The 15,421-nt window shown below is 46.3% G+C and overlaps 1 protein-coding gene across 7 annotated transcripts in view; it reads left to right on the top strand.

Annotated features, from left to right (window-relative positions):
- The window catches only part of EPHA10 (EPH receptor A10), a 38,351-nt gene that overhangs the window by 12,009 nt on the left and 10,921 nt on the right, over nucleotides 1-15,421 (top strand). For 2 of the 7 annotated variants that reach the window (XM_042952129.1, XM_042952128.1), the window contains exons 6-7: nucleotides 10,110-10,243; nucleotides 12,799-12,970. In XM_042952129.1, the coding sequence (XP_042808063.1) occupies nucleotides 10,110-10,243; nucleotides 12,799-12,970 (306 nt within the window). Of the gene's footprint in view, nucleotides 1-10,109; nucleotides 10,249-12,798; nucleotides 12,971-13,443; nucleotides 13,973-15,421 lie in introns of those variants that run through there. The other 5 variants (XM_042952131.1, XM_042952133.1, XR_006206115.1 and 2 more) reach the window with 5 other exon arrangements.

The raw sequence follows: 15,421 nt of genomic DNA, 5'->3' as shown, positions 1-15,421 counted from the left end.
CAATATGATTTTCTACATTCATTCGTTTAAATGGAATGGTAATCATCTTTCAGTTTTTAAAATATTTAAGTAATCTCTACATCCAATGTGGGGCTCGAACTCACAACCCCAAGGTCAAGAGTCACTGGCTCTTCCGACTGAACCAGCCAGGCGCCCCTAATCATCTTTCAAATGAGGAAGCTGGGGCCTAAGAGGACAAGTGAATTGTCCAAAGTCACCCAGCTAGTAAGTAGACACCCATCTTTGAACTCAGGTCTGTCAACCACCAGAGCTCCCCATGCTTTTAGCTCCTTGGCCATAGAATGTTTTCACTTAAAAAAAATTTTTTTTTTAATGTTTATCTATTTTTGAGGGAGAGGCCAAAACCGAGTGTGAGTGGGGGAGGGGCAGGGAGAGAGGGAGACACAGAATCTGAAGCAGGCACCAGGTTCCGAGCTCTCAGCGCAGAGCCTGATGTGGGGTCTGAACTCAGGAACCACAAAATCATGACCTGAGCCGAAGTTGGACGCTTAACCCACTGAGCCACCTAGGTGCCCCAGAATGCTTTCATTTTTTATTGAACTTAAAAAAAAAAAAATCAGGAATGTTAATTTTATAAAATGCTTCTTCAGCATCTTTCAAGATGACCAAATGTTTTTTCTCCTTTGAGCTATTGGCATGATGAATTCTATTCATGGATTTTTCAGTGTGAGCTCTTTTTGCACTCCTAGATTATACCCTACTGTATGTGAGTGTATTATTCTTCTAATATTTTGCTGAATTAATTTGCTTATATTTTAATATTTTTCCATGTACATTTATAAGAGAGATTAGTGCTTTTTTTTATTGTGTTGTTTGTCAAGTTTTAGCATTTGTCAAGTTTTGCCGGCTTTGGAAAAGGCATCAGAAAAAACTCTTCTTTTTCTCTGCTCTGGAACAATTTAAATAGCATAATTCTCATTCTTTAAGGCATGCAAAACTGCTTTTGGGGGCCTGCATTTTCTTTGGGGGAAATTTTAGTGATATTCCGAATCTTTTCCATACTTCTTGAATGAGTTTTGTTAATTTGTGTTTTCGTAGCAAATATTTTGATATTTTTCTAATTCAGTAGCCTAGAGACATACGTTTTAAAACTTTCCTCAGTATCTGTGTAACTGTGCTTTTTCTTTCTTCATGTTATGTGCTTGTGATTTCTTCTTAATTAATTATCCTTGCTGGAAGTTTATTTTACTGGTTATGACAATCAGTTCTTGAATTAATCAATTCCAGTATTCTGTACTTTTGTCATTTATTTTCTGATTTTATCTTTATTAATACCATCCTCTTGCATTCCTGAAGCCTTTTTTTTAAGATGAGTTCAGTGCTTAGTTTTATTTTAATATTGTAAGCCTATGAATTTTCCTCTGAGTATAACTTTGGTCACATCCAGTATGTTTTTATACATCATACATCTCATTAGTAGTGTCACTTTTTGTGGAGATACTTACATGCCCTAAAATTTCACATACCTTTTGAAGTATACAATTCAGTGCTTTTTCATATATTCACATGGTTGTGCAGCCCACATTTTCATCACCCCCAAAAGAAGCCCATTAATAGTTACTCTCTCCATTCCTCCTACCCTCTCTAGCACCCTCTAACCACTAATCTATTTTCTGTCTCTATAGATTTGATTATTCTGGGCATTTCAGATACATGGAATTATACAACACGTGAATTTTTGTGTCTGCCTTTTTTGTCTGTTTAGCGTAATGTTTTCAAGGTTTGTCCATGTATCAGTATATTATTCCTTTATATGGCTGAGTAATATTCCATTGTATACCACAATTTTGTTTATCCATGCATCAGTTTATGGACTTGGGGCTGTGTCTGCTTTTTGGCTATCATGACTAATGCTGCTATGCATATCCATGTACATGTTTTTGTAGAAACATGTTTTCACTTTTTTTGAGTGTATGTGTAGGAGTGAAATCGCTAGGTCATATGATGTTATAGACTGAATTGCGTCTTCCCCAAATTCATAATGCTGAAGCCCTAACTCCCAATGTGACTGTGTTTGGAGATAGGGCCTTTAAAGAAGTAAGTAAGTTTAACGAGATGTTAAGGACGGGGCCCTGGTCCCATAGGACTGGTGTTCTTACAGAAGAGGAAGACACCAGAGCTGCTCTGTGCACACAAAAGAAAGGCCAGGAGAGGGCACAGCAAGAAACGGTGTCTGTAGGTCAGGAGGAGAAACCCTACCAGAGTACTATGGACACAAACCTGTAAGCATCTTGGGGCGCCTGGGTGGCTCAGTCAGTTAAGCGTCCAACTTCGGCTCAAGTTATGATCTCACAGTTTGTGGGTTTGAGCCCAGCATCGGGCTCTGTGCTGACAGCTCAGAGCCTGAAGCCTGTTTCAGATTATGTGTCTCCCTCTCTCTGCCCCTTCCCTGCTCACACTCTGTCTCTCTCTCTCTCTCAAAAGTAAATAAACATTAAAATTTTTTTAAAAAATTGTTAAAAACAAATCTGTAAGCATCTTGATCTGGGATTTCCAGCCTCTAGAACTGAGACGTACGGTTGGCTTTTTATCTTCTTCTGGAACTAATTAACTTTTTGTGGATCTGCCAAACTGTTTTCCAAAGCAGCAGCGCCATTTTACCTTCCCGCCAGCGGTGTGCAAGGGTTCCAGTCTCTCCACATCCTCACCAACACTTGTTACTGGTTTTGTTGATTACAACCACCCTAGTGGATGTGAAGCAGTATCTCCCTGTGGTTTGGATTTGCATTTCTTTAATGCCTAGAGATGCTGAACATCTCTTCATATGCTGGGTTTTCTTTTTGCCATTGAGTTATGAGCTACTTAAAAAAATTATATGTGTATATATATACATATATATATGCATATATATATGTATATATATATGTATACATATATATATATACATATATACATATATATATATGCATATATATATATATATTCTGGGTATTAGACCTTTGTATTTGTTTTCTAGGACTTTTGTAACAAAGTACTGAAAATTAGATGACTTAAAACAAATTTCTTGTCTCACACTTCTGGAAGGTACAAGTCAGAAATCAACGGGTCAGCAAGGCTATGCTCTCTCTGCTCCAGAAGAGGATCCTTCCTTGCTTCTAGCCTCCTGTTTGCTGGCAGTCCTTGGTCTTCCTTGGCTTGTAGATGCCTGTTCCAGGCACATGGCTCTTCTCCCGGTGTGTCTTCATATTGTCTCCCCTCTGTGAGTGTCTGTCTCTGTGTCCAAATTTCCATAAGGACATCGTTCATATTGGATTAGGGCCAACTTGAATGACCCCATTTTAACTTGAATCTCACTGCGAAGACCCTATTTCCAAAAGAAGTCACATTGTAGAGGTACTGGGGGCTAGGACCTCAACATATCTTTGTGGGGGGGGGGACACAGTGCAACACATAACAACCCCCATCAAATATATGATTTACAAATATTTTCTCCTACTCTGTGGGTTGTCGGTCACTTTTCGAAAAAAAAAATCAAGGTATAATTGATACATAACCTAATGTCTGTTTCTGGTACAACGTAATGAGTCGTATATGTATGTATCGTGAAACGAGCACCACAGTAAGTCTGGTAAACTTCCATCACCACACGTGGTTACACATTTTTTTCTTGTGATGAGACATTTTGAGGCCTACTCTCGTAGCAAATTTCAAATATACAGCATAGTATCAGTAACGATAGTCACCATGCTGTACATTACACTCCCAGGACTTCCTTATTTTATCACTGGAAGTTTGTGTCTTTTGACCCCCTTCCCCTGTTTTGCCCAGCTCCCCGTCATGCCTCCAGCAGACACCTTTCGCTTTGAGCCGTGCCTTTTGAAGCTCCAGGTTTTAAATTTTGATGAAGTCTTTGGTTGCCTGTGCCTGTGGTTTCATATCTAAGAGACCACTGCCTGGTTCAAGGTCATGGAGATTCAGACCTGTGTTTTCTTCTAGTATTGTAGTTTTGCCTAGATTTATTTTAGAGAACGTGTTTTCATTTCTGGACGATTTGCTTTTCTTCTGTTTCTGATTTTACTGCTCCATGCTTAGAGAAAGAGGTTTGCACAGCTTTTCGTTTTTTAAGTAGTTCTTGAGTTTTCTTTGTTGTCGAAGATATGGTAAACATTTTAACTATTTCCTGGCTACCCTACAGCATTGTGTATTATTTTTGTTCCGTAGTTTTTCTCTCGCTTTTTCCATATATAAATGAAACACATTATTCAATTCTATTTCTTCTTATTGTCTGCTTGGTGTTTCCATTCTACTTGTGATTTTGTTAAAATTCCTTGTATTTGCAGTGCATTTTCTTTTCTTTCTTTTTTTTTTTTTTAACGTTTATTTATTTTTTGAGACAGAGAGAGACAGAGCATGAACGGGGGAGGGTCAGAGAGAGAGGGAGACACAGAATCCGAAACAGGCCCCAGGCTCTGAGCTGTCAGCACAGAGCCCGACACGGGGCTCGAACTCACGGACCGTGAGATCCTGACCTGAGCCGAAGTCGGCCGCTTAACCGACCAAGCCACCCAGGCGCCCCTTTTTTAAATGTTTGTTTATTTTTGAGAGAGACAGACTGTGAGCAGGGTAGGGGCAGAGAGAGAGGGAGACACAGAATTGGAAGCAGGCTCCAGGCTCTGCGCTGTCAGTAAAGAGACCCACGGGGGGCTCGAACCCGTGAACGGTGAGATCATGACCTGAGCCGAAGTCAGATGCTTAACCCACTGAGCCACCCAGGTGCCCCTGCAGTGCATTTTCTTTTAAATATTTCAGTTTTCCTAACGCACACGTAGTTTCCCCACAGGCCTCCTCGCTTACCTCCTCCGCTTTTACCTCGCCTCATCTTTTTTCTTTTTCTTCTCTGCCTGTTGTTCCTTCATGGTCTTCTGCTCCCATTTTGTGGAGGCTGTGTTTTCTTTCATCTTCTCGAGGATGCCAGACAGTCGCCTTTCTTGTTTCTCTGTCACACTAAATCCCTCTTAAGAAGCTGCGCCTCCTGAATCTTCAGAAATAATATTACCATTCATTTATTCTGAAATGTTTTTCTCATATGCCTGATGTTTTTGGCATTTTCTCTTTCCTTGTTCTTGAACAAGGAGATGGCTAGTGTTTGCCAAAAAACCCCATGTGTGAATTGCCCTCTGGGTTGGTTTGTAAGGCTTTTCAGCTGCAAGTAACAGTAAATCTCAATCCAGCTGATGTTTCGCTGAAAATGATTTCTCAGCGTACCTAGGAGTGGACTCACAGCATGGTTATTTCAGCAGCTCATCGGGGTCCTCAAGGACCCAGGTTCTTTGTGTCTTTCTACCGTGCCATGCCGTCCTTGTCACATAGGCTGGCTCCCTCATGGTGGCAGGTTGGATGCAGTAGCTCCAGACATCACATCCTTACCATCCAGAGCAGAAGAAAGGGACTGTTTCTTTCGTGTAGGTATCATTTTAAGAACAAGAAACCTTTTCCAGAGTCCATCCTCCCCTTAGCTGCTTTCTCCTTACATCAGCCAGAACTGGATGGTAAGCCCGACCGCAGTCATTGGCACAGGAAATGAGTCCACACAGCTGTCTTAGAACAATCAGAATTAACCTGAGTCACACAGGGGGAGACAGTAGACCCTGAATCAGAAGTTGGGCTCCACAGGCCAGGAAGGGGAGACATGGCTGTTGAATAGTTTTCCACTCATGTCTGCTGTGGTCTCGGTCCCCCGTGGGCACTGGCTGGATTTCATCACAGATCCACCTACAGCAGGAGAGAGCATTGGGCTCGGTTTTCAGCTCCGGTCTCAGGATTTGTTAGGCTTTCATCTAATGTATCTCTGTGGGTCTGAAATGGAACCGTCTCCTACCTCTGTATGGCCGTCTAATGCTTTCAACAAATGTAGCTCCAAAACACGACATTCCTGGCCTCTTCCTGTCTCTGCTGTCCATCTGTATCTGCAAGGGTCTATGCCATCCTGGGACGTTTTCTCTCTCCTCTCCCCTTGAACCCACATCTCTTCTGACAGCTGTCATCTCCCAGTGGATTTAGGCCGAGAGGCACTCCTGGGGGATACGGAAGGACACTTTTCCTCCAAAGCAACTATGCAAGAGAGTGATGGCTGTGCATTGTCCTGTTGACAAAGACCTTGCCTTTTTGTAAGGGTCAGACAGTGGGAGGAGGGATTAAAAAATCTTTCAGGTTATTTTTAGGATGGGAGACCGTGTCACTCTGTGGGCAGCATAGCCTGGGGCTTCATGACAATTGCACTTTTCAGTCCAGTTCCACCGGCTTTCTCATAGGTGGAGTGGCATATCTCCCCCATTCTGGCATTCAGCTGTCTAGACTAGCTTACGTTGATGTTCTGAGTTTTCAACTCTTTCTGTACCTTTCTGTTTTCATCAGAATTGGGAAGAGACTGCAGGTGGGGGCTGCTAGGTGGTTACCATTTAAAACTGGAAGCCATGTTCATGCACTTTTCAAAGAGTGAGCTGCATGGGCCCTGTCCCATAGCCACCTGGTATCTACTTCCCCTCAATCCCCCAAAGTCACCAGGAGCCTCCACATTGTTAAAGCCAGAGGGCGCTTTGAATCCTAGTCTTACCCTGTCCTTTCTCAGCGTATGATACTGCCAACTGCTGGCTCTTCTAGTTAGTAAACTTGCATGGAGCGCTTGCTCCGTGTCAGATATTGTGCTAAGCTCTTCATATACATTACTTTATAAAATTCTTACAGCGAGCCTAGTGAGGTCAGAATTGTTTCCATTCTACGCATGAGGAAACTGAGTCTCTTGCTCATGGACTGGAAGCTAATAACCAGAAGACTCAGGAGGGAACCTTCTTAAATGTTCTCTTCCCTGGGCTTCTGTGATCTCATTTGCTCCTGGCTTTCCTGCTCTCTCTCTGGCTCCTCGTGTTCAAGCTCCTCTTCCTTAACCTGCCTCTTAAATTAAATGTATGTTTCCTAAAAGCTTTTCTTTCTCTCTTTCTGTGCCTCCTCCTGGGAAGCTTCATCCAGTCCCCTTCTGATGGCTCTTGGGTCTCCATCTCATTTCCAGATACCTTTTGTGAGTCCTGAAACCACCTATATAGCTGCCTTTCCAGCATCTTCTCTCGGAAGTGTGTGTGTGTCGTGAGAACACTTAAGATGTCTCTTAGCAATTTCCACGTATACAATACAATATTGTTATTTTTAAAGATTTTTTAAAAAATATTTTTATTTATTTTTGAGACAGAGAGAGACAGAACATGAGCAGGGGAGGGACAGAGAGAGAGGGAGACACAGAATCTGAAGCAGGCCCCAGGCTCTGAGCTGTCAGCACAGAGCCCGACGCGGGGCTTGAACCACGAACTGTGAGATCATGACCTGAGCCGAAGTCGGATGCTTAACCGACTAAGCCACCCAGGCGCCCCTAAGATTTATTTTTTAATTTTTATTATTTAGTTATTTTAAGAGAGAGAGCGTGAGCGGAGAAGGGACAGAGAGAGAGGAAGAGAGAGAATCCCAAGCAGGCTCTGCACTGTCAGTACAGAGCCCGATGTGGGGCTCGAACCCACAAACTGTGAAATCATGACCTGAGCCGAGATCAGGAGTCAGAAGCTTAATGGACTGAGCCACCCAGGTGCCCCCACAATACAGTACTGTTGACTATAGTCACCATGCTGTACATTAGATCTCTAGAACTTATTCGTCTTCTCACTGAAAGTTTGTACCCTTTGACCAACATCTCCCATTTCCCCAGCTCCTAGCCCTTGGCAACCACCAATCTACTCTGTTTCTATGAATGTAGGTTTTTTAGATTCCACATATAAGTGAGATCATGCAGTATTTGTCTTTGTCTTTCTTCTTTCACGTAACATAATGCCCTCAAGGTTCACCCATGTTTTTGCTGATGGCACAATTTCTTTTTTTATGGGCTGAATAACATCCCTTTATATATATCATTTTCTTTTCTTTATTCATTCATCCATCAACAGACACTTAAGTTATTTCCATATCTTGGCTATTGTGAATAATGTTGCAATGAACATGAGAATGCAGATGTCTCTTCGAGATAGTGATTTAATTTTCTTGAGATGTATACTCAGCAGTGGGATTGTTGGATCATAGGGTAGTTCTATTCTTAATTTTTTGGAAAACCTCCGTGCTGTTTTCCATAATGGCTGCACCAATTTATATTCCCACCAACAATGCACAGGATTCCAGTTTCTCCACATCCGACACTTGCTATTTTCTGTTTTGTTTTGTTTTTGACAGTAGCCATCCTCACAGATCTGAGATGATATCTCATTGTGGTTTTGACTTGTGTTTTCCTGATCATTAGTGATTTTAGACATCTTTTCATGTGCTTATCGGTGATTGGTCTGTCTTCTTCGGAGAAATGTCTATCCAAATTCCCTCCCCATTTTAAATTGGGTTATTTGTAGGTTTGTTGTTGTCGAATTGCAGGAGTTCTTTATATATTCTGGATATTAACGCCTTATCAGATATATGATTAACAAATATTTTTTTTCCATTTCATAGGTTGCCTTTCATTTTGGTGATTGTTCCTTTTACTGTGCAGATGTTTTTAAGTTTGGTGGGATCCCATTTGTCTATTTTTGCTTTCATTTCCTGTGCTTTTGGCGTCACGTCGGAGAAATCATTGCCAAATCTAATGGCATGAAGCTTCCCTGTATGTTTCCTCCTGGGAATTTATGGTTTCAGGTCTTACATTTAGGTCTGTAATTAATTTCATGTTAAATTTTGTATGTGGTATCAGGTAAGGATCCAACCTCATTCTTTCGTTCGCATGTGGACAATTAGTTTTCCCAGCACTGTTGGGTGCAAAGACTGTCCCTTCCCCATTGGGTGGGCTTGGAACCCCTATCGAAAATCATTTCATCATATCTGTGAGGGTTTATTTCTGGGCTCTCTATTCTTTTCAGTTGGCCCACATTTCTGTCTTTTTACCAGTACCAAACTGTTTGGATTATGGTGGCTTTGCAGTGTTTTGAAGTCAGAGTGTGAGGCCTCCAGCCTTGTTTTTCTTAAGATCATGTTGCTATTCATGGTCCTTTGATTTTCCATATGAATTTTAGGATTTCTTTTCTATTTCTGCAAAAAACAATTTTGTTGCAAATTGAATTGGATTTGTAAGTTGCTTTGGGTAGCCTGGACATTTTAACAATATTAAGTTTTCCACTCCATAAACACGATGTCTTTCCATTTATTTGTATCTTCTTTAATTTCTTTCAGCAATGTTTTCTGATTTTCGGTGTACAAGTCTTTCACTCCTTTGGTTAACTTTATTCCTAAATATCTTATTCTTTTTTGCTGCAATTGTAAATGGGATTGTTTTCTTAATTTCCTGTTCAGATTGTTCGTGGTTAATATGTAGAAATGGGACTGATTTTGCATGTTGACGGTGTATCCTGCAACTTTGCTGTATTCGTTTAGTAATTTTAACAGGGTCTTGTGGAAGTTTTAGGATTTTCTACATAGAGGGTTATGTCACCTGTGGACTGAAATAATTTTACTTCTTTCTTTCCAATCTGAATGCCTTTTCTTTCTTTCTCTTGCCTCAGCTCTCTGGTTAAGTTAGGACTTCAGTACTATGTTAATTAGAAGTGTTAAGAGTGGACATCCTTGCCTTGATCCTGATCTTCAAGGAAAAGCTTTCAGTTTTCCACCGTTGAGTATGTTCGCTGGGGCTTTCTCACATATGGTCTCTTCATTATATTGAGGTAGTTTCCTGCGATTCCTAGTGTTGCGGAGCGGATTAACTCTTAACCAAGACCGTTAGAAGAGTTAAGTAGGTGGTCTTCCTGCTCCTATGCTTTTTAATGCCTCCAAACCACAGAAAGTGTAGAAAGAACCTGGGGTGTTAGAACCAGCCACCACTAGTGCAGCTGGAATGCAGGGGGTGAGCAAGAAGCAGGTGGCTTGGCGCTTCGCTGGCAGAGACAGGGAAGCTGAGACCTGTGAGGTGACAGCAGGCTCCCCTCTGGTCCTAAGACAACTCAGGCCCCGCCCCTCAGGAGCTTCTGGCCCCGCCCCGCCCGCCTGGCCCCACCCCCACCCTGCATGCCCCGCCCTTCCAGCCCCCGCCCTGCCCCACAGTGGGTTCCCATCGAGAACCGAGTGTTCCTTACTTTCAGCGCCCTGGGAGGAGGATGAGATCCGGAGGGACCGAGTGGAGCCCCAGAGTGTGTCCCTGTCGTGGCGGGAGCCTATCCCTGCCGGAGCTCCCGGGGCTAACGGCACGGAGTACGAGATCCGATACTACGAGAAGGTGAGGTGAGGTCTGGGCGGGACCTGAGGCTGCAATCCGGGCTGTGGTCCTTTTCTTCACAACCTCCTCGAGGCAAAAGCCCTTCTTACTTTCCTTGTGAACACATCCGCCGGCCTCCTAAGTGGCTTTTGGCAGGCCTGAGTTTCTTCCTATCCCCCCCCTCGACTCCGTGCATGGACCCCACTGCTCGTCGGCTGTCCCCTTCCCTGCCCCTCACTGGTCATCAGCTCCATTGTCACCACTTTTACCTAGTGTTTGCAGTTCACTAAGAGCTTTCTCTAGGGACTCATTCCCATCTTGTGTGGCCGGACCATATGCAATTTGCAGCCCTCTTTAAGAAAAAGAAGGCTGAAGTACCATACTCTTTCAAAATTTACAAATTGACCTACATTGGTAGGTCAGGTGGTCTGCTGGGGCTTGACCATGTGCTGGTCAATGTTTAACGCCCCACTCTCCGGAACAATGAGTGTATGAGTTATCCTGACAATTTTACTATAGAAAAAATGTGTCATATGTCGTTTACAAGGAATAAGGAAAGATGCACAGCTTCTCCATATTGTAAACCCCACATAGCCAATTGATTCTTACAGGATGCTTTTGCTGATTTTTGCTAACTTCTTGTATCTGTTGTCAATCAATAGTCGCAGTTCAACCTCGATTTGCCAAGTGGAGATATATCCCGATCCACTGTCTCCTTCCTCCTTGAATGTATTGTCTTTAAATGTGATACGTAATCTGCTGTTAAACTGCTTCTCACCTTGGTGCAAATCTTATTCCTTCAAGCGAAACCTTGCTTTCATCTTCAGCACTTAATGTGTCAGAGCTTCACTCACTCCTGAGTGACTCAGGGGACTTCTTGGCTGAGTCAGATAGTAGTTTTTGAATACTAGAAGTCTACGGAGAGCTGTGAGTTTGGCGTTGGGGGGGGTTGGTGAACACAAAGGAGGAGGAACTCCTGAGTCACGGCTGGGCCATCTAGGGGGTGGGGTGCCATGGACTGAAAAGGGGGAGCAGAATCGAGGTAAGAGGATGAGTTTGATTTGGCCCATGCAGTGTTCAGGGGGCCTCTGGGACATCCAGGTGGGCTTGCAGGTCTGCAGCTCAAGGGAGAGGCCTGGCGCTGGACAGAGAGTTGGGGCCCTTTCTGCACGGGGCTAGGAGCTGAATGAAGCCAGGAGCCAGAAGAGATGGCCTAGGAGGACAGGGAGGGTGAGAAGAGGGGACAGGACGGGGCTCTGAGGAACCCTGACATTTGGGAGATGACAGAGAAGGACACTGGGAAGGAGCTGGGCCGTGCAGTAGAGTCCAGAAGCTGAGCTGGCAGATGCTCCAGGCCCTTAGTGGGTGTGAATTTGCTGGGAACAAAAAGCCTTGAAAAGAGGGTCCTGTGCAAGAGGGGCTCTGTTTGAAAGGCTTCAAGGGCGTCGCCTGGAACCCAGTGGCCACAAATCTGGGAGGCACAGTGCTCCTTATCTACGCTCTGCTCTCTGGGTGCGGGTCCCGCATCCTCTGCAGAGGGGGCTTTGCTCAGGGCATATCACAGCTGCCTGGGTTGACAGCCTTGCCTCTTTCTTCCACCCGGGCCCTAGCCTGCCCGGCTCAGAAGGGCCACAGCCCTTGCCTCACTGTCTTTCAGTGGCTCATTCAAATACCTGGAAGGGAGATTCTGATTGGCCTGGTTTGGGTCAGTGTCTGCCCCATTCCTGAATACCATGGTCAAAGAACTGGGCCACATGATATCGGGAGGCTGTGGCTGTGGCAGGGGCTGTAATAAGGTGGCAGGGGGTGGGGACAGAGACAAAATGATGACAGCATCTCCAGTAGACCCCATTCTCAGACATGTTGGGGGGCAGCATGATATAGAGATAAAGCACGGGACCTGAAGGAATCAAGAAGGTGTCGTTCTGCCCCTTCCTTGATGTGACTGTCACCTATAAAAGATGGAAATACTGTTGTGAGGACTTAGGTAGTCAAGCCTCTAAAGAGTCTGCATAGCAGCTGGCAGCAAGCTGACCCTCACTCCATGACAGCTGTTGCTGTCCCCACTGTCCAGTGGGGGCCTCAGGCAAGTCTGTCTACCCCTCTGCCCCCGATTCCTTATCTGTGAATTCATGCCTTGCAGGACATTGTGAAAACCAGATGACAAAGAGGAGGAAAATCTTTGTGAGCCGGCAAGGGCCGGGCAGGTGTCAGGGTTCAGTTTCTTCTTCTTTCCTCTGTGACATCAGGCCCTGCTCACCCTCTGGACTTCCAGGCCCTGATGTCCATCCCCAAGAAGGAGGATCTAGCATCTTCTCTAAAGTTTCTCTTACTGTTCTTCGCCACAAGTACCACTGAGCCCAGGTGGGAACTTGCGTGGAGAGAGGGGTTGGAGAAGCTGTGGAAGAAACGGATGGAGCCCTCCCCAGACTGTCGGAGTCAGCTTCTTCCGCCTGGTCCCTGCTCACCTGAGGGCTCTTCTCCCTTCTCCGCCTCCCCACTCCTTTCCCCTGTCATTCTCCAAGGAGCGTGGGTCTGGCCCTGGGTCCAGGCCTCACTTCTTGGTCCTTCCTCAGGGTCAGAGTGAGCAGACTTACTCCACGGTGAAGACAGGGGCACCCGCGGTCACTGTCACCAACCTGAAGCCGGCTACCCGCTACGTCTTTCAGATCCGGGCGGCTTCCCCGGGGCCCTCCTGGGAGACTCAGAGTTTCAATCCCTCCATTGAAGTGCAGACCCCAGGGGAGGGTAAGTGACGTGTGTGTATGTGGAAAGGGCTCCGGGCAGAGAAAACTCAGGCGTGGGGCTGGGGCAGGGGGACAGACTGGGGAGGGGGTGGTCCTCTGTGCAATTAAGGGAGCCCGCAGAACCGCTCAATTACAACCTAAATAGTTACTGAACTTGGAATCCGCTGACTGGGGCCTATTCAGTGACATGAATAAGTTGGGGGTGGGGAGGCCTGTCCTGGGGGAGCCCATAGGGGAGGAGCTCACGAGCAACTCTAACCCATGTCTCCAGCTGGAGTCTCCCAGCCTCTCAAGACCTCTCATGTCTTGTAGAAACATGCTGTGCCCTCTCCAAGATTCTTGACTATTTTGGGGGGAGGAGTTTCAGTCTCATGGTCACTTCTTGCTCGGATGGCTAAATGCTTTCCCATTCTGCTGCTTTCCCTCTGCCGTGATACAGACTCACACACAGGATGTCATTCCTTTCCCCACCAGGCCCTGGAGCGAGAGGCAGGCTTCCGTGAAGGCTGGGGCCCCAAAGGGGCTGCCCTGCAGCAATAAACAAAACACAACAAGAATTGTACCCATTCAATGGGGGAATTGTGCGGTACATGACTAATTCCTCCAATAAAGCTGTCATCAAGACAAAACAAGACAAAACAAAACAAAAGCTGTACATCAGACATCAGATCCCCTGATTCTAAAACTGTGCCGGCTTCTCCGTGGTATTGTGCTGCCCACTTCCTCCTTTCACCTCCCTCCCCTGGCTCCTCTTCTCCCCACACCCCCTCCACCCCCAAACTCCCTTTCATGGTGAGCGATGAGCAGCTTAGCTCTGGCTTTGGTGGTTTTGCCAGCTGCTAACCCCACCCTCAGGATCTCACCTCTATCTACCCCGAGCAGTTCATGAAAGTATTTTCCTGGACAAAGGCGGTTCCCCCTAAGAGGCATTCTGACACCAGCTGTCAAGATAATAATTCTTTCCAACCTGCTACACGAGTCTAATCCAAGATAGGAAGAGCTCTGAGCCCAAAGGGAGGTGGAGATAAAATGTAGAGGGAGTCAGCCTTCTGGGAAAAGAGACGGTACTTCTTGCTTGAATGCCTGTCTGTGCCAGACCTCGGCCAGGTGCTAGCGAGAGGAGATTAGAGCTCTGTCTTGAAGGCTAGGGAGCATTTGAATGCCAAGATGCGCAGGGGAGGCATTTCGGGTAGAAGAATCCACCTGAACAAAGGCTCACGGGCTGGGCTGGAGTGGGCGTGGTGGGGGCAGGAGCTGGGGGCTGGCTGGTCGCTGAAAAGGGCTGAGGGTTTCCATTCATTTGGTGCTTCTCAGTGAGTAGACACTGCTCGGACCCCCAGCCTCCTTTGCTGTGGTCCTGGTTCTGCGGGAATGGGCCTCCCAGTCTGCAGAGCACTTCTTCCAGTGAGCTGTGATCCCAGCTCAAGAGCACAATGAGGGACGGTGCTTCAGCACTGTATCAGTTATCCATTGCCGCGTGACAAATTACCCCCAAGCGAGTAGCCGCGAACGGCAGACATTTATTCTCTCGTGGTTTTTGTGGGCCAGGCATCTGGGTGCGGCTTAGCTAGGTGCCGCTGGCTCAGGGTCCCTCGTGGCTGCGGTCATCTCAAGGCCTAATGGGGAGAGAATCTGCCTCCCAACTCAGGTTCTCACTGGCTGTTCGCTGGGGGCACGTGGTTCTCTGCCTCTTGGGCTTCTCCCTAGGGCTCTGCATAACACAGCACCTAGATTCTTCCTGAGACAGTGACAGAGAGAGAGGGTGCCCGAGACAAGCTGCAGTCTCTTGTCACCTCATCTTGGAGGTGACATCCCATCACTTTGGCTGCATTGTTTGTTAGAAACAAGTCACTATGTCAAACCCATACTCAAGGGGACTAAGTAATACCAGGAGGTAGAGAATCCAGCGGGGACATCTCAGAGGCCACCTTCCACAACTGCCCTGTCTCCATTTCCATGTCCACCCAGACACCTCATTCCACATAGTTCTTGGCAACTCCGCCCACCTCTGGCCTGACCAGACCCCAGGCCATGTCCCCACCTCTGGGAACATGGGCTCTAAAATCCCCCCTTTGACCATGGCCTTGTTGGCCCCTAACTCTCCCTCCCTTTTCTGTCCCTTGTCACTTGACTGTGACATCTTCCCAACAGCCCTGGGGCTCCGACCTCATATCCCAGGCTGTCACCCCCCTTCTGGCCCCATGTCACTCCAGGCGCTACAGATCCTCCCTGGGGAAACGCTCCCCAGCTGTGCTGGCCCTCACTGCCCGGACGCTGTGCTGCACTTGTGTTCCTCCTCCCGGAGCCCAGAGCCAGCGCAAGTCCTGTGTCCCACGTCTCATCTCATCTCAGTGGAGTCTTCAGGGCTGCATAGCATCTCCCCCATTCTCGATAGTTTCCCCAAACCTGCACCTCTCTCGCGCACCTCCTGTCCATCCCTGCTCCCGGCCGC

Source organism: Panthera leo, chromosome C1 (genome assembly GCF_018350215.1).
Source record: "Panthera leo isolate Ple1 chromosome C1, P.leo_Ple1_pat1.1, whole genome shotgun sequence".
NCBI classification, from domain to species: Eukaryota; Metazoa; Chordata; class Mammalia; order Carnivora; family Felidae; genus Panthera; species Panthera leo.
Note: the sequence above shows the minus strand (reverse complement) of the source record. Positions and strands in the feature narration are given on the sequence as shown.